Source organism: Lolium perenne, chromosome 4 (assembly GCF_019359855.2).
Source record: "Lolium perenne isolate Kyuss_39 chromosome 4, Kyuss_2.0, whole genome shotgun sequence".
Lineage (NCBI taxonomy): Eukaryota > Viridiplantae > Streptophyta > Magnoliopsida > Poales > Poaceae > Lolium > Lolium perenne.
The window spans coordinates 26,034,469-26,059,529 of record NC_067247.2 but is presented as its reverse complement, the minus strand read 5'-3'; the positions used below and the strand labels follow the sequence as shown (position 1 = coordinate 26,059,529).

The 25,061-nt window shown below is 42.9% G+C and overlaps 1 protein-coding gene across 1 annotated transcript; it reads right to left on the bottom strand.

Annotated features, from left to right (window-relative positions):
- Positions 1-18,305: 18,305 nt before the first annotated feature.
- Positions 18,306-18,695, bottom strand: LOC127346633 (uncharacterized). The gene has a single exon (XM_051372913.1). It carries the CDS (start codon positions 18,693-18,695, stop codon positions 18,306-18,308), a length of 390 nt encoding a protein of 129 aa, XP_051228873.1.
- Positions 18,696-25,061: the final 6,366 nt, after the last annotated feature.

Below are 25,061 nucleotides of genomic sequence, written 5' to 3'. Positions count from 1 at the left end.
TCTGATCATGCAAGGTTTAGTCTAAAAACTGGTGGGTAATAGAGTGTATGACAAATCTGGAATGTTGCCTGCCAAGTGTTTGTGAAAATGGCCGCATGAACATTTTGGTGGAATTTTGGAAATATTTTTGGTGGAACTCATTTATATAATTAATATGATAGAATGGTGGTGGTGGTATTCCTTTTCGTGAAGTTTTGCAACAATTCAAAAAGGTGGGTCATCTTCACATAGTTTCAAAGTCCCTACTTGTCTTCTCTATTCTGGTCAACCTGGTCAACATCAGTACTAATGGTCAACATGAAAGTTGTTCACCATCAGTTGGTCTTGGATGACATGGCTTTGGCTGACCAAGGTTGGTTGAGGAATCAGAAGATAAATGGGTGCAAAGTGGTGAAGAAAATAAAAAGGGGACATATGACCATTATCACATGTATGTAAGTTTTGAATTTTGCTTTGATTTGATTTTGGTTTCTTTGATGCAATAGTGTTTGTTTTTGTTATATAAGAGTTTTAGAAACCATAGGTCAAGCAATGGTGGCCTCAAATGAGGATTTGCAATTTTGGCCTAAGTGTATGTGAGTGAAATTGGGGAATTTCTCACTATGTGATTTCTCTCCATTTAATTTGACTTTGGTTGACCCTAATGTGATTCTTATTGGTTTAGAAACATTTTCAAACCATTGAATCCATTTCAAGAGGTCTTGGTCAAAGATTTGCAAAAATGGCCATAACACATAAGAGGTGAGGTGTCACTTTTTATTATTTTTGTAAAGTGTTGATCTTGCTTCACTTGGACATGGGTTAGGGTCAATTTAGGGTTATATGAAGTTTAGAAAAGGTTGCACACCATTTGGTCAAGGTTTTAAGTCATAGGGCAAAAATTGGGTATTATGGCTATGTGCCACATATGCCTCTATGCATATGTTGCATTTCATTTTAAATTTGACTTGGCTTGATCCATTTGGTGTTGTTGAGTGTTGAAATGGTATATGGAAGTGATCCAACCATTCACAACAAGTCCTAGGGTCAATCTTCTCAAATTCATAAATTTGCATTTTACTCTCATATGCCTCTATGGCATTTTTAGTTTCTTTTTATTTTCTTTGGAAACCACTTGGATTAGGTTTGATTAGCCTTGGATACGGTGTGTGAAGGTTTTCCAAACCCCTAAACAAAGTAGAAAAGCTTAGGGTAAAGTTTTATAAAAATAGCCATAGGCACATATACCTTTTTCTTATTTCTTTTCCTTTTATTTTATTTGGTTGGTGATCTTCACTTGATCACTTTAGGGTTTTAGGGTTTAGCACATAAGCCTAATAACACTCATCATGGCAAAACACAAGGTTTAAACAAGATCGATATGTATCCTACTTAATTAATAAAAGTTTTTGTTGGTTCCAAAATTTGGAACTAGGGAACTTCATTTGTTTTGTTTTGAAATTCTTGGGATGTTACAGTCCACTTGGGACTCCTCCCCCTCTAGGGGTGGCCGGCCATGGAGGTGGAGTCCCTTTGGGACTCCGCCTTCCATAGTGGTTTCTTCCGGACTTTTCTAGAACCTTCTAGAACCTTCCATAGAACCTTCCGGATCATTTTAAATCTCATAAAATGACTTCCTATATATGAATCTTATTCTCCGGACCATTCCGGAACTCCTCGTGATGTCCGGGATCTCATCCGGGACTCCGAACAAATATTCGAACTCTATTCCATATTCAAGTTCTACCATTTCAACATCCAACTTTAAGTGTGTCACCCTACGGTTCGCGAACTATGCGGACATGGTTGAGTACTCACTCCGACCAATAACCAATAGCAGGATCTGGAGATCCATAATGGCTCCCACACATTCAACGATGACTTTAGTGATCGAATGAACCATTCACATACGATACCAATTCCCTTTGTCACGCGATATTTTACTTGTCCGAGGTTTGATCATCGGTATCACTCTATACCTTGTTCAACCTCGTCTCCTGACAAGTACTCTTTACTCGTACCGTGGTATGTGGTCTCTTATGAACTTATTCATATGCTTGCAAGACATAAGACGACATTCCACCGAGAGGGCCCAGAGTATATCTATCCATCATCGGGATGGACAAATCCCACTGTTGATCCATATGCCTCAACTCATACTTTCCGGATACTTAATCCCACCTTTATAACCACCCATTTACGCAGTGGCGTTTGATGTAATCAAAGTACCTTTCCGGTATAAGTGATTTACATGATCTCATGGTCATAAGGACTTGGTAACTATGTATAGAAAGCTTATAGCAAAAAACTTAATGACGTGATCTTATGCTACGCTTAATTGGGTGTGTCCATTACATCATTCATATAATGATATAACCTTGTTATTAATAACATCCAATGTTCATGATTATGAAACTAATCATCCATTAATCAACAAGCTAGTTAAGAGACATACTAGGGACTCTTTGTTGTTTACATATCACACATGTATCAATGTTTCGGTTAATACAATTATAGCATGATATGTAAACATTATCATAAACACAAAGATATATTATAATAACCATTTTATTATTGCCTCTTGGGCATATCTCCAACACTCACCAGTCTCTCGATTCACGCCGGAGCAAGGCCAATCGGGAGCTCGCCGCCGCGGAAGCTCTGTAGCAATCGCCGGCGAACCAGACCACCTCAGGCGACGCCACCTGTACCTGGAGCTTCGCCGTCGTCCACATCTACCCCGAGCACACTGCCATCCCTTGCTGGAGCCGCCGTAAGCCCTCCGACCCCCTACCGCCGCCGCCAGAGCGTCGGGTTCTCGTCGGAGACGACGATGAACCACGGCCGTAGATCTTTGATCTAATCCAACGCATCATATTCACCCATACCGTTTCGGGTTTAAAACCCACTGACGGGTGGCCCCCGCTGTCAGGCAGCCCGCGCGTCTCTGGACCGTTGCTGGGCTGGCCTTGGGCCATTTTTAAACCTTTCAGCCCACCTAGCTTTCCCGCCGGCCATTTTAATTCAAATCGAGTTTAATTAATTCCAAATGAATTTCAATACTGCCTCCACTTTGAAAATCAATAGATTCAAATTGGCTAAACCAAATTCAATGAATTTTATGTTGTTGGAAAGCTAAGGAATTTATCTACCAAATGCCACTGGTCCCATGACCAGATTCAGTGTAGAATTAATTTGATAAAAAGGAGAAGGCAGGGACTTTTTCCTATTCAAATAATTATTAAAAATCAACCAAAATAGATATTAGGTTGATTCCAACTCTAATAGCTCACATTTGACTTACACTAATTGTTTATGCAATAAAATGGTGTGGTCACTTTGCATGATCATGCCCTAGTTGAATTAATGGACAATATGGCTAGTTTATGTAGTTGATATTGTCCAAAACTATTAAGTAAATCTTATGAAGTATTATACTTCATTTAAACCTAGTCTCAAATGAATTCATGTGATGTTTGGACCCCTGGCCCAAACTCTCTTATATGAATTATTTAGAGATTTAAATCATATGTAGCATTATTAAATAGTATGAGGTGGTCTACCTCATTTAAATCATTTTCTCAAATGATAATGATGAATGGTTGACTTGTGTCAACATGAGTTCATGTGTGATCATTTGAGAATTTAAATCTTAAAGAAGATTCAACGAGAGGAAATTATTTCTCAAAAACCATATGGAAACTATCATTTACATATGTAATGAGAGGAAATTATTTTTCCTTAAATCACACAACCAATGCACCCTAATTGTAGTAATTGTGTGCTTAGAATAGTTTGTGTGAACATATGTGAAGTTTGGAATAGCCATTAAACTAGTTGAGTGATTATACCTCGTATTCAAATTTAGACGCAAACACCGGAGAATACCCGGAAGAAGAAGGTTGCTACCAAGAGGAGGAAGAGGAGAACTTTGACCACTACCAAGGCAAGCTAATATTCTTGCAAAGTGCAAAGCCCCTTGGGGCAAGGCACCATAGTCTTATCTTTTATTACATAAACCTATCCCAAGTTTATACATTACAAGTTTTTACTTGTTTTCTCAAAGAGTTACTTTTATAGTTAACTTTCGCCTGAAGTTAGATGGTTACTGGTTTAGTAAAAGTGGTCTCAAGCTAGCCAAGCAAGATTAGCACCCCCTCATGATTAGTGCTAGTGCTAAATATTAAAACCTGACTACTCTAGATGGGAACTGGTGACTTTGAAAAGGATTTTGAAACTTTGGAATGATGAGTCATTCCATTGAATGAATTTTGAAGGTGAATCTGACCAAGAGAAGATGGTGATTTTTGATAAAAATGATATTGGTTTGGATGCGATACCTTTCCAATATTGAGTACCCCCACAATACCTGATTATGGGTAGGGCTTAACTGGAAGTTTATGCATCTTAGTATGGGTTCCCTCTGAACACACATCATAGGGGTTATGTCGAGGCTGCCTCCGTTATTGAGAAATGATGTGAATTGAGATGAATTGTACGGCCAAGCCCTGTGCAGTTCCCAGGTTGACAGTTGGTCTTCACTGGGAGGCCAAGCTCATGGGGAGAGGTGCTCATACTAGGGTTCGTAAGTGGAAGGTTATGGTTGATGATCCGCGTACTGTGTTACGATGATTCGGGGTAATCCCGACGGATGAAATCAAATGTTGTGGCACAAGTGTGCAACCTCTGCAGAGTGTAAATCTATTCGAATAGCCGCGTCCACGGTTACGGACGGTTGGAAAGGCCATACAGTTTCTGATGTCATATCTTTGAAAATGATGTTGAAAGATGATGGTGAAATGACTTGTGGTGAATTGAATTGAAATCACCACTTGAATGGTGGGAATGACACTAATGTTCCCACTTGAGTTAGTTAGCACTTGAATAAGCTTTTCTCAAAAACTTGTGAACTAAACTTCGCTTTATGCAAATAAACTAGAGCTTAGCAAACCTTACTAGAAATGTCTAGCACTTACATTAGTATTAGTTTGCGAGTACTTGAAGTACTCACGGCTTTGTCCCTGGCTATTCAAATGGCCAGAGTATGAAGACGAACAGAACTACCAAAGCAATGACCAGCAGGACGCCTACGACAACTAGGAGTCTTCCGACGTCAAGCGTTGGCCTGTGGACTCGAGAGTCCTTGTATCTTACGCTTCCGCTTTGAACTTGTGTTTGTTCGTTGGTCAATAGATCAACTATTCGTGTAATATGGATGATGTGATTCCAATTGTAAGACATTATGGTTTGTAATGAATGATGACTATGATACTTAACTATTATGCCTCGCAACAACAATATTCCTGGGATTGCGATGTATGACATAATAGGCATTCGGACTTAAAAATCCGGGTGTTGACTAAAACCTTCCAGAGACGCCGCCGCCGCCAATCCCATCTCGGGGGATTCAGGAGATCGCCTCCGGCACCCTGCCGGAGAGGGGAATCATCTCCCGGAGGACTCTACACCGCCATGGTCGCCTCCGGATTGATGTGTGAGTAGTTCACCCCTGGACTATGGGTCCATAGCAGTAGCTAGATGGTTGTCTTCTCCTTATGTGCTTCATTGTCGGATCTTGTGAGCTGCCTATCATGATCAAGATCATCTATCTGTAATGCTATATGTTGTGTTTGTTGGGATCCGATGGATAGAGAATACTATGTTATGTTGATTATCAATCTATTACCTATGTGTTGTTTATGATCTTGCATGCTCTCCGTTATTAGTAGAGGCTCTGGCCAAGTTTTTACTCTTAACTCCAAGAGGGAGTATTTATGCTCGATAGTGGGTTCATGCCTCCATTAAATGCAGGACGATGACAGAAAGTTCTAAGGTTGTGGATGTGCTGTTGCCACTAGGGATAAAACATTGATGCTATGTCCGAGGATGTAGTTATTGATTACATTACGCACCATACTTAATGCAATTGTCTGTTGTTTGCAACTTAATACTGGAAGGGGTTCGGATGATAACCTGAAAGTGGACTTTTTAGGCATAGATGCATGCTGGATAGCGGTCTATGTACTTTGTCGTAATGCCCAATTAAATCTCACAATACTCATCATGTCATGTATGTGCATTGTTATGCTCTCTTTATTTGTCAATTGCCCAACTGTAATTTGTTCACCCAACATGCTATTTATCTTATGGGAGAGACACCTCTAGTGAACTGTGGACCCCGGTCCATTCTTTTAATCGAATACAATCTACTGCAATACTTGTTCTACTGTTCTCTGCAAACAATCATCATCCACACTATACATCTAATCCTTTGTTACAGCAAGCCGGTGAGATTGACAACCTCACTGTTTCGTTGGGGCAAAGTACTTTGGTTGTGTTATGCAGGTTCCACGTTGGCGCCGGAATCCCTGGTGTTGCGCCGCACTACATCTCGCCGCCATCAACCTTCAACGTGCTTCTTGGCTCCTACTGGTTCGATAACCTTGGTTTCTTTCTGAGGGAAAACTTGCTGCTGTGCGCATCACACCTTCCTCTTGGGGTTCCCAACGAACGTGTGTCTACACGCCATCAAGCATATTTTCTGGCGCCGTTGCCGGGGAGATCAAGACACGCTGCAAGGGGAGTCTTCACAATCCAATCTCTTTACTTTGTTTTTGTCTTGCTTTATTTTATTTACTACTTTGTTTGCTGCACTAAATCAAAACACAAAAAAATTAGTTGCTAGTTTTACTTTATTTACTATCTTGTTTGCTATATCAAAAACACAAAAAAATTAGTTACTTGCATTTACTTTATCTAGTTTACTTTATTTACTGTTGCTAAAATGAATACTGCTGAGAATACTAAGTTGTGTGACTTCACAACCACAAATAATAATGATTTCTTATGCACACCTATTGCTCCACCCGCTACTACAGCGGAATTCTTTGAAATTAAACCTGCTTTACTAAATCTTGTTATGAGAGAGCAATTTTCTGGTGTTAGTTCTGATGATGCTGCTGCCCATCTTAATAATTTTGTTGAACTTTGTGAAATGCAAAAGTACAAAGATGTAGATGGTGACATAATAAAATTAAAATTGTTCCCTTTCTCACTAAGAGGAAGAGCTAAAGATTGGTTGCTATCTTTGCCTAAGAATAGTATTGATTCATGGACTAAATGCAAGGATGCTTTTATTGGTAGATATTATCCCCCTGCTAAAATTATATCTTTGAGAAGTAGCATAATGAATTTTAAACAATTGGATACTGAACATGTTGCACAAGCATGGGAAAGAATGAAATCTTTGGTTAAAAATTGCCCAACCCATGGACTGACTACTTGGATGATCATCCAAACCTTTTATGCAGGACTGAATTTTTCTTCGCGGAACCTATTGGATTCTGCTGCTGGAGGTACCTTTATGTCCATCACTCTTGGTGAAGCAACAAAGCTTCTTGATAATATGATGATTAATTACTCTGAATGGCACACGGAAAGAGCTCCACAAAGTAAGAAGGTAAATTCTGTCGAAGAAACCTCTTCCTTGAGTAATAAGATTGATGCTATTATGTCTATGCTTGTGAGTGGTAGGACTAATGTTGATCCTAATAATGTTCCGTTAGCTTCATTGGTTGCTCAAGAAGAACATGTTGATGTAAACTACATTAAAAATAATAATTTCAACAACAATGCTTATCGGAACAATTCTAGTAACAACTATAGGCCATATCCTTATAATAATGGTAATGGTTATGGTAATTCTTATGGGAATTCTTACAACAACAATAGGAACACAACCCCTGGACTTGAAGCTATGCTTAAAGAATTTATTAGTACACAAACTGCTTTTAATAAATCTGTTGAAGAAAAGCTTGGGAAAATTGATATACTTGCTTCTAAAGTTGATAGTCTTGCTGCTGATGTTGATCTTTTGAAATTGAAAGTTATGCCTAATAAGGATATAGATAATAAAATTGTTACTACAGCAAATGCCATCCAAGTTAGAATTAATGAGAATATAAGATTAATGGCTGAATTGCATGCTAGGTGGGAAAGAGAAGAAAATGAAAAACTAGCTAAAGAGAATAATGTAGCTAAAGTTTGGACTATTACTACCACTAGCAATGCTAATGCTACACATGTTGCTGCACCTCCTACTAATAATGGTAAAAGAATTGGTGTAGGCAATGTTTCCACTTCTAATGCAAAGCGCGAAAAACTGCCTGAAACTGCTAAAACTGCTGAAACTGCCTATGATAAAACTGCTGAAATTTTTTCCAACATTGGGGATAATGATCCCATTGCTTTAGATTATAATCTTTTGGATTTTGATGATTGTCATATCTCTGAAGTTATAAAGTTCTTACAAAAACTTGCTAAGAGTCCTAATGCTAGTGCTATAAATTTGGCTTTCACGAAACATATTACAAATGCTCTCATAAAAGCTAGAGAAGAGAAACTAGAACGCGAAACTTCTATTCCTAGGAAGCTAGAGGATGGTTGGGAGCCCATCATTAATATGAAGGTCAATGACTTAGGTTGTAATGCTTTATGTGATCTTGGTGCAAGTATTTCTGTTATACCTAAGAAAATTTATGATATGCTTGACTTGCCACCATTGAAAAATTGTTATTTGGATGTTAGTCTTGCTGATAATGCTGCAAAGAAACCTTTGGGGAGAGTTGATAATGTTCGTATTATGGTTAACAATAACCTTGTCCCCGTTGATTTTGTTGTCTTGGATATTGAATGCAATGCATCTTGTCCCATTATATTGGGAAGACCTTTTCTTCGAACTGTTGGTGCTATCATTGATATGAAGGAAGGTAATATTAAATATCAATTTCCTCTCAAGAAAGGTATGGAACACTTCCCTAGAAAGAGAATGAAGTTACCTTTTGATTCTATCATTAGAACAAGTTATGATGTTGACACTTCGTCTCTTGATAATACTTGATATACACTTTCTGCGCCTAGCTGAAAGGCGTTAAAGAAAAGCGCTTCTGGGAGACAACCCATGTTTTTACTACAGTACTTTTGTTTTATATTTGAGTCTTGGAAGTTGTTACTACTGTAGCAACCTCTCCTTATCTTAGTTTTATTGCATTGTTGTGCCAAGTAAAGTCTCTAATAGAAGGATGATACTAGATTTGGATTACTGCGTAGAAACAGATTTCTTTGCTGTCACGAATCTGGGTCTAATTCTCTGTAGGTACCTCAGACAATTATGCCAATTTACGTGAGTGATCCTCAGATATGTACGCAACTTTCATTAGTTTTAAGTTTTCTCATCTGAGCAAGTCTGGTGCCTCTTAAAAATACGTCTTTACGAACTGTTCTGTTTTGACAGATTCTGCCTTTAATTTCGCATTGCCTATTTTGCCATGCTTGATGGATTTTTCGATTCCATTAACTTTCAGTAGCTTTGTGCAATGTCCAGAAGTGTTAAGAATGATTGTGTCACCTCTGAATATGTGAATTTTTGATTATGCACTAACCCTCTAATGAGTTTGTTTCGAGTTTGGTGTGGAGGAAGTTTTCAAGGATCAAGAGAGGAGGATGATACAACATGATCAAGGAGAGTGAACGCTCTAAGCTTGGGGATGCCCCGGTGGTTCACCCCTGCATATATCAAGAAGACTCAAGCGTCTAAGCTTGGGGATGCCCAAGGCATCCCCTTCTTCATCGACAACATTATCAGGTTCCTCCCCTGAAACTATATTTTTATTCCGTCACATCTTATGTACTTTGCTTGGAGCGTCTGTTTGTTTTTGTTTTTGTTTTTGTTTTGTTTGAATAAAATGGATCCTAGCATTCATTATGTGGGAGAGAGACACGCTCCGCTGTTGCATATGGACAAATATGTCCTTAGGCTTTACTCATAGTATTCATGGCGAAAGTTTCTTCTTTGTTAAATTGTTATATGGTTGGAATTGGAAAATGATACATGTAGTAATTGCTAAAATGTCTTGGATAATGTGATACTTGGCAATTGTTGTGCTCATGTTTAAGCTCTTGCATCATATACTTTGCACCTATTAATGAAGAAATACATAGAGCATGCTAAAATTTGGTTTGCATAATTGATCTCTCTAAGGTCTAGATAATTTCTAGTATTGAGTTTGAACAACAAGGAAGACGGTGTAGAGTCTTATAATGTTTACAATATGTCTTTTATGTGAGTTTTGCTGCACCGCTTCATCCTTGTGTTTGTTTCAAATAAACCTTGCTAGCCTAAAGCTTGTATCGAGAGGGAATACTTCTCATGCATCCAAAATCCTTGAGCCAACCACTATGCCATTTGTGTCCACCATACCTACCTACTACATGGTATTTCTCCGCCATTCCAAAGTAAATTGCTTGAGTGCTACCTTTAAAATTTCCATTCTTCACCTTTACAATATATAGCTCATGGACAAATAGCTTAAAAACTATCGTGGTATTGAATATGTACTTATGTGTCTTATTTCTTATAAGTTGCTTGTTGTGCGATAACCATGTTCCTGGGGACGCCATCAACTATTTCTTTGTTGAATATCATGTGAGTTGCTATGCATGTTTGTCTTGTCTGAAGTAAGAGTGATTTATCATGATCAAATGGTTTGAGTATGCATATTGTTAGAGAAGAACATTGGGCCGCTAACTAAAGCCATGATCCATGGTGGAAGTTTCAGTTTGGACAACAAACCTCAATCTCTTATGAGAATATTATCTGTTGTTGAATGCTTATGCATTAAAGAGGAGTCCATTATCTGTTGTCTATGTTGTCCCGGTATGGATGTCTAAGTTGAGAATAATCAAAAGCGAGAAATCCAATGCGAGCTTTCTCCTTAGACCTTTGTACATGCGGCATAGAGGTACCCCTTTGTGACACTTGGTTGAAACATGTGCTATGCTATGATAATCCATGTAAATCCAAGCTAATTAGGACAAGGTGCGGGCACTATTGGTATACTATGCATGAGGCTTGCAACTTGTAGGATATAATTTACATAACTCATATGCTTTATTACTACCGTTGACAAAATTGTTTCTTGTTTTCAAAATCAAAGCTCTGCACAAATATAGCAATCGATGCTTTCCTCTTTGAAGGACCTTTCTTTTACTTTTATGTTGAGTCAGTTCACCTATCTCTCTCCACCTCAAGAAGCAAACACTTGTGTGAACTGTGCATTGATTCCTACATACTTGCATATTGCACTTGTTATATTACTTTACATTGACAATATCCATGAGATATACATGTTACAAGTTGTAAGCAACCGCTGAAACTTCATCTTCCATTGTGTTGCTTCAATACCTTTACTTTCAATTATTGCTTTATGAGTTAACTCTTATGCAAGACTTATTGATGCTTGTCTTGAAGTACTATTCATGAAAAGTCTTTGCTTTATGATTCAATTGTTTACTCATGTCATTTACATTGTTTTGATCGCTGCATTCATTACATATGCTTACAATAGTATGATCAAGGTTATGATGGCATGTCACTCCAGAAATTATCTTTGTTATCGTTTACCTGCTCGGGACGGTCAGGAACTAAGCTTGGGGATGCTGATACGTCTCCGACGTATCGATAACTTCTTATGTTCCATGCCACATTATTGATGATATCTACATGTTTTATGCATACTTTATGTCATATTTATGCATTTTCCGGCACTAACCTATTAACGAGATGCCGAAGAGCCAGTTGCTGTTTTCTGCTGTTTTTGGTTTCAGAAATCCTAGTAAGGAAATATTCTCGGAATTGGACGAAATCAACGCCCAGGGGCCTATTTTTCCACAAAGCTTCCAGAAGACCGGAGGACTAACGAAGTGGGGCCACGAGGTGCCCAGACACCAGGGCGGCACGGCCCAAGCCTTGGCCGCGCCGACCTACTGTGTGGGGCCCCCGTGTGGCCCCTGACCTGCCCTTCCGCCTACAAATAGCCTTCGTCGCGAAACCCCCAGTACCGGGAGCCACGATACGGAAAACCTTCCAGAGACGCCGCCGCCGCCAATCCCATCTCGGGGGATTCAGGAGATCGCCTCCGGCACCCTGCCGGAGAGGGGAATCATCTCCCGGAGGACTCTACACCGCCATGGTCGCCTCCGGATTGATGTGTGAGTAGTTCACCCCTGGACTATGGGTCCATAGCAGTAGCTAGATGGTTGTCTTCTCCTTATGTGCTTCATTGTCGGATCTTGTGAGCTGCCTATCATGATCAAGATCATCTATCTGTAATGCTATATGTTGTGTTTGTTGGGATCCGATGGATAGAGAATACTATGTTATGTTGATTATCAATCTATTACCTATGTGTTGTTTATGATCTTGCATGCTCTCCGTTATTAGTAGAGGCTCTGGCCAAGTTTTTACTCTTAACTCCAAGAGGGAGTATTTATGCTCGATAGTGGGTTCATGCCTCCATTAAATCTGGGACAGTGACAGAAAGTTCTAAGGTTGTGGATGTGCTGTTGCCACTAGGGATAAAACATTGATGCTATGTCCGAGGATGTAGTTATTAATTACATTACGCACCATACTTAATGCAATTGTCTGTTGTTTGCAACTTAATACTGGAAGGGGTTCGGATGATAACCTGAAAGTGGACTTTTTAGGCATAGATGCATGCTGGATAGTGGTCTATGTACTTTGTCGTAATGCCCAATTAAATCTCACAATACTCATCATGTCATGTATGTGCATTGTTATGCTCTCTTTATTTGTCAATTGCCCAACTGTAATTTGTTCACCCAACATGCTATTTATCTTATGGGAGAGACACCTCTAGTGAACTGTGGACCCCGATCCATTCTTTTAATCGAATACAATCTACTGCAATACTTGTTCTACTGTTTTCTGCAAACAATCATCATCCACACTATACATCTAATCCTTTGTTACAGCAAGCCGGTGAGATTGACAACCTCACTGTTTCGTTGGGGCAAAGTACTTTGGTTGTGTTGTGCAGGTTCCACGTTGGCGCCGGAATCCCTGGTGTTGCGCCGCACTACATCTCGCCGCCATCAACCTTCAACGTGCTTCTTGGCTCCTACTGGTTCGATAACCTTGGTTTCTTTCTGAGGGAAAACTTGCTGCTGTGCGCATCACACCTTCCTCTTGGGGTTCCCAACGAACGTGTGTCTACACGCCATCACTAGTGCTAAGATTAAAAGTGTCTACTCTAGATAGGAACTTGTGAAAACCAATGACTTTGAAAACCTTGGAATGATGAGTCATTCTATTGAAAGCTTTTGAAGGTGAATGTGATTTGTGAATGACTTGGTGAAACTTACCAAAAACTGATGGTTGGGTTCGGATGCGATACCATTCTAATTCTTAAGTATCCCCACAATACCTGAATCTGGGTAAGGCTTAACTGGAAACTTATGTATTTTAGTATGAGTTCTCTCTGAACAAGCGTCATAGGGGTTATGCCAAGGCTGCCTCCGCTGAAAGTGAAATGACGTGAAATGAGGTGAATGTCCTACCCAAGCCCTGTGCAGTTCTCGGGTTGGCGGTTGGCTCTCACTGGGAGGCCAAGCTCATGGGGAGAGGTGCCTATACTTGGATATGTAAATGAAAGGTTAGGATTGGTAGTTCGCGCACTGAGTGCGATAAATCAGGGCCAGTTACCCCTGACGGAATATTGCAGTTGTTGTGGCACAAGTGTACAACCTCTGCAGAGTGTAAACCTATTCAAATAGCCGCGTCCGCGGTCATGGACAGTTGGAAAGGTCATACTGTTCCGTCATCAGAACTTTTCCAAAAATGTGATTGGTGACTTGTGACTTGAGTTTGAAATGTGACTTTGACTTTGAATCACAACTGAGTTGTGGGAATGACACTAATGTTCCCACTTGAGTTACGTTAGGCAAAGGAAGAGTCTTGTTTATAAATGCTTACGAAATAAAACTGGCTTTATGCAAATGAAACTAGAGCTTAGAACCCTCTTATCATAGTTGATGATATTTATTAGTTTGCGAGTACTTTAAAGTACTCATGGATGTGTCCCTGGCTATTCAAATGCCAGACTATGAAGAAGAGCCCCAGTACCAGGATGAAGGACAGCAGGACGTCTACGACAACTAGGACCACTCCTGACGTCAACAGTTGCCTGTGGAACAGATGGACCAAGACCGCTACTACTTCGCTTCCGCTATGTGTTTTGTATTTGGATCTCTAGATCCCCTATGTTGTATTAAGACTGGATCATGTGATCCTTTGTGGTAAGACGATTATGGTATGTAATGAATGATGTGTTGTGATATCAATCTATTATGTCTCGCAAAAACAATATTCCTGGGATTGCGATGAATGGCATAATAGGCATCTGGACTTAAAAATCGGGTTGTTGACAAGCCTTGCCTCCGCCCATCCCCTAACTCCGGCAAGTGTTGCGTGTCTATCCAAGCCATCAACGATAAGGCGCCATGGGGCGAGCGACGCCGGCCCGCTTGACCGGCCATGAGGGAGGGGCATCCCGCTCGGCCACTCCGTCTGTTTACTGATACAAAGGCTGAGTTCGTGCTTTGTCCGTCCTCAAATTTAGAGTGTTTGGATCAGCTAGGGAGTGAGTATAAGATTGTTGATAGAAATTCCAGTCAAGGTGTACAAGAGTAGCAGGTACAGGTGGGCCGAGCAGCGGACGGGTTCGCGGCAGCGACGATGACGGCGGCCGACGGGCTTGCGGCAGCGGCGGAGGGCAGACGACTTGTTGTCGGCAGCGAGATATGATGACGACGACGGAAGGCTTGCGACGGGAGAGAGAGAGAGAGAGAGAGCTAACAACTTGCGGTGGCAACGGATGGCTTGCGACGGTGGTGGCTGATAGCTATCGGTGGATGGCATCAGTGGACAACTTGCAACGGCGGCGGCCGGCCTGCGACGAACGCGATAGGAGAGCTTGCGGCAGCGACAACTACAGTGAACGACTTGCCACACCAACCAGAGCTAGCGGCAACGACGAGGACGTTATCCGATTAAGGATCTCCACCGGAATCAAATTTGTATTGGACTGGTATTTGATACCACGTTATTAGATTACCGAGGAACAGAAACAAACATGATTTGAGAACCAACACGAGGTTGGGTGATCTTTATCGAAAAAATGAGGTTGGGTGGTTAGGAGGGTGGTTGAACCGGACGAGGCTTGCATGCGCCGCTTCTGTGTGACCCGACCGTACCTTATGCATCGAACGACAGCTGCCTCAAGCCCGTCTCGCTTTCCCTTTTTCTCTCCAAAAAATAATCAAAATACGGATCATAGTACTCATCCATCCCGTAATACAGGCACGTCGTTCAAACATAAAGTGGGGAAATCTCCTCCCGGCGCGCACACGCCGAGTACGTCCGGTCGCTGACCTCCGCCGGCACTCCTAGCACCGCCTTCTCCGACCAACCCCCTCTTCATCCCTGTTTTGATAGCTCGGACACTAGCGCCAACGCTGCCGCCGTTGCTGGCTGTGCCAAGTCTCACCGGGCTAGCCTTCTTCTGCGCTCTGATGGTGGAGAAGCTCCTGTTTGGTTTCCATGGATAAACCAGGCGGAAGCACATACTAATCCACAATCGTAGATCAAGCTTGTATGCAACATGCTAGATTTTTTACTAGCTAATTTCTTATGCCTCATCGAAGTGAAGCCAGACGCTGCACTACAGCAGACCGTTGCCCACCGCCACCAGGTATGTGTATGCGCGTCAGCATGAAAGCAAGGGATTAGGTCTGCAGCGTTCCGGTGTGTCGAATCGACCCAGGCCACCATCAGTGTGTCGCCCGTTGTTGTCTTTGGCAGTGCAATCTGTACGTCGGTGAGGGAGAAAGGGCCATGGCCTCATTGGAGGACATGCCCCTGACTTGAGGAACGGCATACGGTGGAAGGACACGGCCGGACGACACGCCGGCGACTCGCTTCACTATCCACTCCACCCTCTAGGCTCTAGATCCGCCCAACGCCGAGCTGAAATAGAGTTGAGATCGCGAGTTCTGCCAATTATTTTTCATCTTACGGCGGCGAGTGTTGACCGAATTCGTATTGCCGTATTTGTCATTCTTTTCTTTGAGAGGAAAAACGCCAAGCAAAGGGCGCTCGAGGTGATCGCAGTTCGATGCGCAGTGTACGGTCGGGTCCCACAGATCGGCGCACGAACGCGGCACAGGCAAGCCTCGTCCGGTTGTACTTCCAGCCCACCAGAGTTCAAACCCCAGGTTTGACATCTGTGTGTAGAAATTAATATTCATTCAGTGGGAGGCGACGTTTCCGTTTGCACTGTGTTTCTCAACAAAAAAAAAAACATGATTTAACGGAATCAGTTTACACCGCTATCAACACCACTATCTGATTACGTTACAAAAAGATGAACCAAATATGTCCAATAATATGCACATCAGTGCTCTAGTGACAAGAGGTAAGATCATTTGTCTTTTTTTATTCTCTCCCTAAAGCAGGTCCCACGCACATGCATGCTACCGTGTAGTCACCGTTAGTGGACAAGGTGAGATGGGCAAGATCCAACGGTGCTAGCCGTGTACTGTGTACACTATTCATCTAATCACCAAATCCACTCACCAAGATAGTATGTTTTCTTATTGAGTCTGTGCTCTCTCACCTCGTCGTCCGTCACCTTGATGGAGTAGAAGATGTTCTCATACTCGAGGATCTTGTTCTGCAACGCCACCGCCTTCTTGTCCACCTTCATGTTCTTATGCTTTTGTAGAAACCTGTACCGCGAGGACCTTCGGGCAAGCTTGTCCTCTTGGGTCCTGGTGTTTGCAGCCCCATGTTCCATGATTTGCCGATCGAGCTGAACCATCTCACGGTCAAGCTCTAGTTTTTCTCCACCAAAATCGCTGCCAGCGTCCTCCGTCGGACCAGTGGACCACGCCGGCGCATGCCGCTCTGAATCCTGGATTGCAGTTACCTCGTCATCGTCGCTGTCGACCTCTTCGCCCTTCCTCCCGAAACGCTTCCTGCGGTTGTTGTTTCCAGAGGATGACGGGGCGGTGGCTGCGCTCGCATTATCTTCGTCGTCGTTTCCGTCGAGCAGCTTCAAGGTGCTCTGCACCTCGCTGACCCCGGCGGCGGCGCCCTTGCACGGAAACATCCCGTGCACGTCCTTGGCGAAAGCCACGGTATCTGCGGAGGAGGGGAACCCCACGAGGCCGACGAGCCGCGCCGCCAGGTCAGCCGGCGTTGCACTGTCCCGCGCGATGCGGAGTACCATCTGCACCACCATGTCCACGGGGCAGCCGATGAGCGCAACCAGACGGTCGGACACCAGCTGCTTCTTGAGCCGGGCCTCTGCGCTCTCCATGGCCTGGCCCCTGGGTAGGGTAAAGTCTCGTCGATCTGGCCGCCACGTCGATCGGTTCCAAATTAACACTGCGGAAGGGAAACGTGTGATCGCGTTATGCGTTGATGGCGTGACCAGATTATATATTTGTATATATACGGAGTACTAATAATAATCGGAAACTGTCCACGGTCGGCTCTGCGCGAAGCACTCCCCTAATTCCGTGTTGCATGTTATTTCGGAGCTAGTCTCTTCCGATCGGGATTCTGGTTTTTTCGCCTAATTGTTTTTTCTAGCTATTTCCGAATTCAATCTTCCTTCTTTTCCTGCAACTACCTTTTTTGCGCACTGGTAAAGTATATTTCTGCATCTAACATCTAATAAATACTACCTCCGTTCTAAACAGGAAGGCTTATACTCCGTAATTAATTTTGGTAAACACTCCCTATCGCCGTCCGATGAGAAGCAGATCGTCGGACCAATCCGAGTCTGTCCAATGTTATTCCATCGCACAGTCCGCCGTCCGCGTGTAGATTTGCTTCTAACGGTATTTTTTTTTCCTTTTGGCCCGATAGAGCATTAACCGGCGCGCTATTTGTATATTCGGCTTTACAGCGCCCCGTGCTATGCGAATGCAGCGCGCGGCGTCAGCGAGAGCTTCACCGGGTGATGTAAACTGTCGCGCCAAAATGCAGCGTTGAAAAGGTCCTTCTACATATGCGCTAACATGCAGCCCTAAAAACAATACTTTCACATAATTGCACATCTAATAGATCAAAGAAAATCTAAAAATATATTGAAAATATAAATATATTGCATAGTTCGACCCACATTTGCTACAACCGAATTTAAAACTAGACTAAACTAAAACTAATCGGACCAGTCGAAGTAGGAGGAGTTCGGTGTTGTGGACGACACCGGAGTCGACGAGCACTCGAACTCCGAGGAGGAAGAGTCGACGGTGATGGTCGACGGACCAGCGCACTTCTTCTACTACTCCTTCTTCCTCGCGGCCTTCTCCTCCTTCTCCTTCTTCTTGGCCTCCTTCTTGGCCCACCCCACCTCCCGATCTCTCTTCTTCGTCGCCTTTTGCGCCTCCTTCTGCTCTTACTTCTCGGCGAAGAAGGCGACCTCCGCGGCCACGTCCTCCAGGAAGCGCCCCGCCCACTCGAGGCGTAGTCGCTTGTCCCGCTCGGTGACGAGGAAGCGTTGCCCGAGCTCGCGCTGCCGCTGCCTCGCCTCCTGCGTGACAGCCTGCGGCGCCGGTGCGAGGTCTTCCGCCTGCTGCCGCGTCCAAACATCCGAGAAGTTCATCAAGCGCCTAGGACGGCCGAGGCGCCAGGCCACCACGTCGTACGCGCGCGCCGTCTCGTGCGCCGTCTCAAACGTGCTGAGCCCGATGCGCTCCTTGCCGCTCCGGATCTCCGCGTAGAACGACCCGTTCGGACGCGCGCGCGCACCGTTGTAGCCGGAGCTCGAGCGGCGGTGGGGAGGCATCCCGGCGGAGCGGCGCGCGAGGTGAGGTGGAGCGACACGCGGGCCGAAGTGAGGTGGAGCGGTGGCGGAGCAACGCGTGGACTGAAACTTACATGCGGTTGGGTGCGCGCGTGCCTCGTTTACTAGCGCGCTGGAAGCGGCGCGCTAGTTTTAGCGCGTAGGATGGCGCAGAAACCCGCGCGCGGCAATTTTTTTAGTGCGCCTCCTGGAGCTTCGCGCGTCCGCTCCCGGGCTGTATTTTATTTCAGCGGTTTTTTAGAGGGCGAGCATTTTAGCGGCTGTTGGAGATGCTCTTAACCCTCCACCCAAAATTCGCGTCAAGTACCCATCGCCATCCTCTCCTCGTCCCAGATTTTCTGCTCGCCGCCTCTGCTCTTCCCACTGAATCGTCATATGTCCCCACCGTGTCGCAATTCTTATTCCAACCGCGCTACGCCGCTACCTCCCATCCTGGCCGAGAGCACACCTCCACACGGATCGATGTGTGCGTTGACACCCTTGTTGTTCCACCGGGCATCCCTTATTGCCGGCCACCAACGCAGTAGGTTGGGAGGGGGGCTTGGTGGATCAGCAGCTCCCTGGAGGCTTCCGCATTGATGCCTGTAGCATCACATAACCGAAGATTTGAAAAGCCTTTTCCAAGCTCATGTTGAGGATGTTTTGTGCCTCTTACCCAATGGCCGAGCTAGGACATTAATCATGTGGGGGTCAAATCCGTAATTGTGATAGAATCTATTAAATTTTTGGTACTTTTTTATATACAAAATACACAAGTATATGAAGGATTTGCCAAATAGTTGTGCGGTTAGCTGACTGCTGACCCCACAACTATAACGTGGATCCACGACTGCTCTTACCAGTCAGACTTATCTTCACAAAGGGCAACCTTACAATAACTTTGAACAACACGGAATGATCCGTCCCTTATCTATACGTTGTTAGAAAATGAGATCTATCCATCAATTTGTTCATGCGGGTAACACCCCATTTAGTCCTAGTACTTCACATGCGACTCGAATAAGGGTGGTTCGGCTCAAAACCCTAAGCTCTAGCCACCAATCAAGCGCTTAGTTCTCACAACCTTACAATAAGACTCAATATTTCCACCATGCGTGTTGATCATGCTGGTGCCAAAAGCTTACTCACATATCTTGTGGGAACCTCATATTCCTTCCATCTTCAAGTGGGTGTGGGCATCATGGTGCTGGAAGAAATATAATTTTTATTTTGTATCCCTTTACACAATAGACTCAACCCAAGGGATATTTTTTGGAGAAAGAATATACATTCAAAAGATCATCCACTCTTCTCTTTCACCCTTGAATCCACTTCTTAGCAGTTTAAGCCTTCAACTGAATTTCTAGAATCCCATTTTAGAGAATGTTACCGCATCCCGAAATGATCTATCCAGGAAAAAAATTTCAGGAACTCATGATACTTTCTACTTGGCAAATTGGACCACCCAAAATGGTCACAGTTGAAAGAGAATGAGATCAATTTTATTCAGATGCAAGAATAAATTTAAGGAAGAATTTTCCTTGTCAAAAACAAAGAAAATATCAATTATGGTTTGACCTGTAATATTTAGATAGTAGAAGGTTCTAGTTTCCCTCAAAATAAAATACAGGATGTGTGTAGATCAGTAAAGTGCCAAGGAGATACCCTTTGCACTAGGTAGTACAGTCATACCATATGGATAAGTAAGGGTTTTGGTATCTCTCTTTTTTGGTAATGGGTGGAGTTCTATTGATTAATTCACAACAAGTTAATTACAAAGTATCACTTGGATGAAATTTTCAGCTTCAGTAGGTGTCAAAAAAATGCATCTTCAACCAGCCAAGCACCATTGACATCTTCCTCCATGCAAATCATGTGATATCAAGAGCCGACCTGGCACACTTGTCAAACAAAAAGCTAAATAACTCCATCTCTTCTGTAATATAAGTCATATCATGATTTTGAAAAGTCAATTGATGTGAAATTTGACCAAGTTTATAAAAATATCTATTGAGAACTATGATACTATACAAATAAATTATGAAAAGGTATTTCACGATACATCTAATGACATTGACTTCACTTGGTAGATGTTGATACTTATTTTTAGAAGATGGTCAAAGTATACATCATTTGACTTCTGAAAAAAGTGGATTATATTATGGAAAGGAGGGAGTATGTCATTTCTATGATGGAATAAAAATCGAAAGCTAAACTGATCTTCCAATGAAACAAATATATCTCTAAGTTGACACTAAGAACCAAGTGATGTAAATGTTAATATGCATGTATATACAAAAGGATGACATTATCGGGAGTGGTGTTTTGGCACCCGGGAGCATATGTTCCTGGTTTTTAAAATTCATTTTAAATACACTTTTGAAATGTTGAAAAATTCGAACACAAAATTAAGTGGGTACATCTCAAAATTCTACACGTTCAAAAAGTTGTTCCACAGAAAACCGACATTTTGAGTGTCATATGTAAAAAAGACAAAATTTGTTGTAGAAAAAGGTTGTACACGAGACGTTTTGTTTGTCTTTTCACACAAGTCACAAAAATATCGGTTTTTCACAAAACTTGATGTGCGCACGTAAAATGTCGATGCGTAAAAGAGAAAAATCCCATGTGCCGAATTGAATTTCTGGACATTATGTTCATCGGATGGCTACCAATGTTGATTATGAAATACAAGATTTCTAATTCAGAGAAGATTTAGTCCTGAAAGAGGTACCACATGAGTATCATGTTTCGAGCAGGAATCCAATGTAGGTGCAAAAATTAATGGCTCCTTTGATTCGGGATTTTCAGATCGCGGGAATAGGAAGACGTAAGATTGGGCTGAAATGTCATCATCAATCTTACAAGATCAAACTAAGTGATTTTGATCCATTAATAGTATTTGACTATTTGATTGTATAGGAAAACCAAAGAAATTATAAGAAAAAAAGTTGGGGTGGAGGAATTTTCCTTCAAAATAGAGTGTAAAGGAGCCCGTTGTGGGAATTCGAAAGGATTGTAATCATGGGAATCAAACGTCTTTGTAGGAAAAACATAAGGACTCAAATCCTCCAAAAATTCTACATAATTTCTTTGAATCAAAAGTGCCCTAAGGGATCGCATGTATAACAATATGGTCACCTCTTGTTTTGGCCCTGATAGGCAATATCAATATTAAATTTTGCTACTCTGCATAGATAGTTTTATTTTCTAATAAAGCCTTGCAGATCATACATTAACTGCTACCGGTGCCTCGTGATCCATGTGTCTTATTTGACTTGATTCATATTTACACTATATATATTTGAAATCTGAATGAAATCATGGTGAAATCTTGTAAAATATCTTTACGAACCAAGATTAGCCAAAAAAAAAAACCAAAAATAACTGAAATAATTCAAATCTATATATTTTTTAAAGGGGAGCATAGCCCTGGGCATTGCATCAATCGATGCACACTGCCTTTTATTGTAAAGTTTTAGAATTTGTAGTATTATACATCTCAAGGATCACACATGGTAGACAGAAACATCAATCAGCGCAAAGACATAATTACTAGGTGCATATGCATCATGCAATCTTCTACAAAGCCGCGAACCACCTTGGCTGTAGAATGTTTTAAAATGTCTAAATTAGACAAGCTTTCATTCATATTGATGAAATTTGAAAGATATACTATATCGATGTGAAAATAAGTCAAATATGAATAGAACTTGGTAAGAATCCCAAAGCACTTGGATGGTGAATTTTTGGCCGGTAAGAAGCGGCTCAGTTAGAAATGCCTTTTCGAGTCTGCATAATAGTATGGAGCACTTGATATCATCATGATCGAGGTCCCTGTAGTGACCAATTGGCCAATAAAGCTTGAGGCTATCTGCCGCGCATGTCCAAACCTTCTTCCAATTCATACCCTGACATTCTGACACGGCCAGCGCCGCAACATCCGAAGAAGCCAAGAACGACTGCATGCGGGACATGCACCCGCGCAGAGAGAAGAGTAGAACAAGACACCCCGGACAGTACACTCTAGGCCCGCTGAGGAGTCCAGCATCTCCAGCGGGCCGACTCAAATCTGCCACCCAAAGGGCCAGTTTCTGTTTATTTGGGTTGGTCCGTGAATTGGATGCGTTGTGCGGTTCGGTTTGCTGGACATAGTGCCCAGCAGTGCGACTCATTCGGTTCGCGCTGGCTTTGTCTAGACCTGATCAGTTGGCAAACTCTATTTTAAATTTCAACACAAAAACATAGCAAATTGACAAGCATAATATGTGGATTTGCCGTCTAGATAGCGCAAACTAGTGGAAAGTATCTCCAGGGCCGATCCTGAGGTTTCAAAGGCCCGGGGCGAAACTAAATTTTAAGGCCCCCAAATTTTTTTACATTCCAAGAAAATTTTGGTGACTACGGTGTCAATATGAATTTCATCCTATAATTTCTTGTCGACCAGTAATTCAAAATGCGCACAGAGGTACAAAGCTTCTAGCCAACAAGATCTCAATTTCACCCTATAATTTTTTACAGACTAGTAATAAAAAATGAGCTCAAAAGGTACAAAGCTACTAGCTTACTAGATCTCAATTTTTTCATGTATTATAGACTAGTAAAATCGAAAATTAGTGCAAAGGTACAAAATTACTAACCTACTCCATCGTCTCAATAGAAGAAATCTGATTATCACGTCAAACTTAAAAATCATATCTCTCAACAATATATATGTAAACAATGTACTCCGTACAATGAGTCGGTTATTATGATCATGCGACAACAACGCCAATTTAACCATACAACTTCAAATTTTAATCGTTAGACTCCTATATAATTTGATCGACTATTACTCAATCATGATTCCAAGATTACGGCATAGGCTAGAAAATTAGAAAGATGCCTTACAGTTCCCTGGAATCACGCCGTCTCGGTGGCAGCCTGGCTGATCTTCACTCAGATCACAACGCCATACGGGTAGCGACATAGACACCTAGGTAACTCGAGCTCCGGCGGCTGGTGTTTGGGATTGACTGAAGAAATCGAAGATCCGGACTAGAACGAACGGGAGCATCGTAGACCTCTAGCGGAGATGAATCGCCAGCCTCACATGAATGAAACCATGGTGCGCTGGGTCCTGTATCGTTTTCTGCTGTGCATGTTGTGAAATTGGGCCAGACGAGCAATAACATAACACATGTACATGGGCCCCCTGATTTTCCTGGGCCCGGGGCGGCCGCCCCTCCAGCCCTGCCCCAGGGCCGGGCCTGAGTATCTCCAAAATGTGCAAAGTTGGACAATATCTTACAATATATCTAAAAAGTGGCAAGTTTCACCCAAGAAGTAGCTACTTTAACCCAAATGGTAACCATCTATGCCAATACCCTTCAATCTTCACGAGCAAGGATCATCTTCTGCCTCTTCTCGATCCAAGCCCTTTGCACGAGATCGGTGATGGTGGCCAAGTCTGTGAGCGTGATCCAGTTCTCCTCGGCCATGATCTTGGCTTTAACCTCCAACACCTTTGACTTGGCATCAGCATCCATGATCCTTGCCTTGGCCTCGGCCTCGATGAGCTTAGACTTGGCAATGGCCTCTTACACCTCAAGAGCTCTCATTTGAAGATCAGCAAAGCTCTTTTCGGTTGCCTCTTTCTCTTTCCGCCGCCTCTCTTCCTTCTTGGCGATGGCTTCTTCCTTCTTGACCATCAACTCCCTCAAGGTTTCTTGGAACGCCATTGAGGAAGCTTGACTGCATCTCGGTCTTGGTTACCTTGTGGCTAGCCGTCCGTTTGGCACGGCCTGCCTCTTCGGTTGCATCGGCGCCTAGGCTTTGCCATCGTACTCAAGGTCGATGGTGTCGTCCGTTGATGAATTGCCATTTCCATTCTTCTTCCACTACAAGAAAAGTTCTGATAGGCAACATCCCAAAATCGTCCGCTAAGGGGTATTTTTCGTCGCCCATGGGCCTAACCCGACGATATGGGTTCTGTTGTCGAAACTGCGTCAGGCAAAGTCCTACCACGTTTTTTTCGGTCCGTCGCGCTTGGGCGCCCTTCCGCCACGGAAAATCGGACCGTTGCAGAAGTGTTTCCGGGAGCCCGTTGACTGCTGACGTCATGCAAACTGCCACGTGGCAGACGTACGCGTTAATCGCGATTAACGGCGTTAACCGGCTAAACCCCGTGGTAGATGGTAGGCCCACACGAGGCCTGCCACGTCTTAAGCGGGCCGGCTCATTAAGTTTGCGGGCCGGGCCAGCTGACTTAGTTTGACCGGTCAACTATATAGCTGGGCTGGTCCATTAGTTACGTGGGCCGGGCCTAACCTCTCAGGTTGACTGGTCAAAACTTTAATGGGCCGGCCCACTAAGCATGTGGGCCGGGCC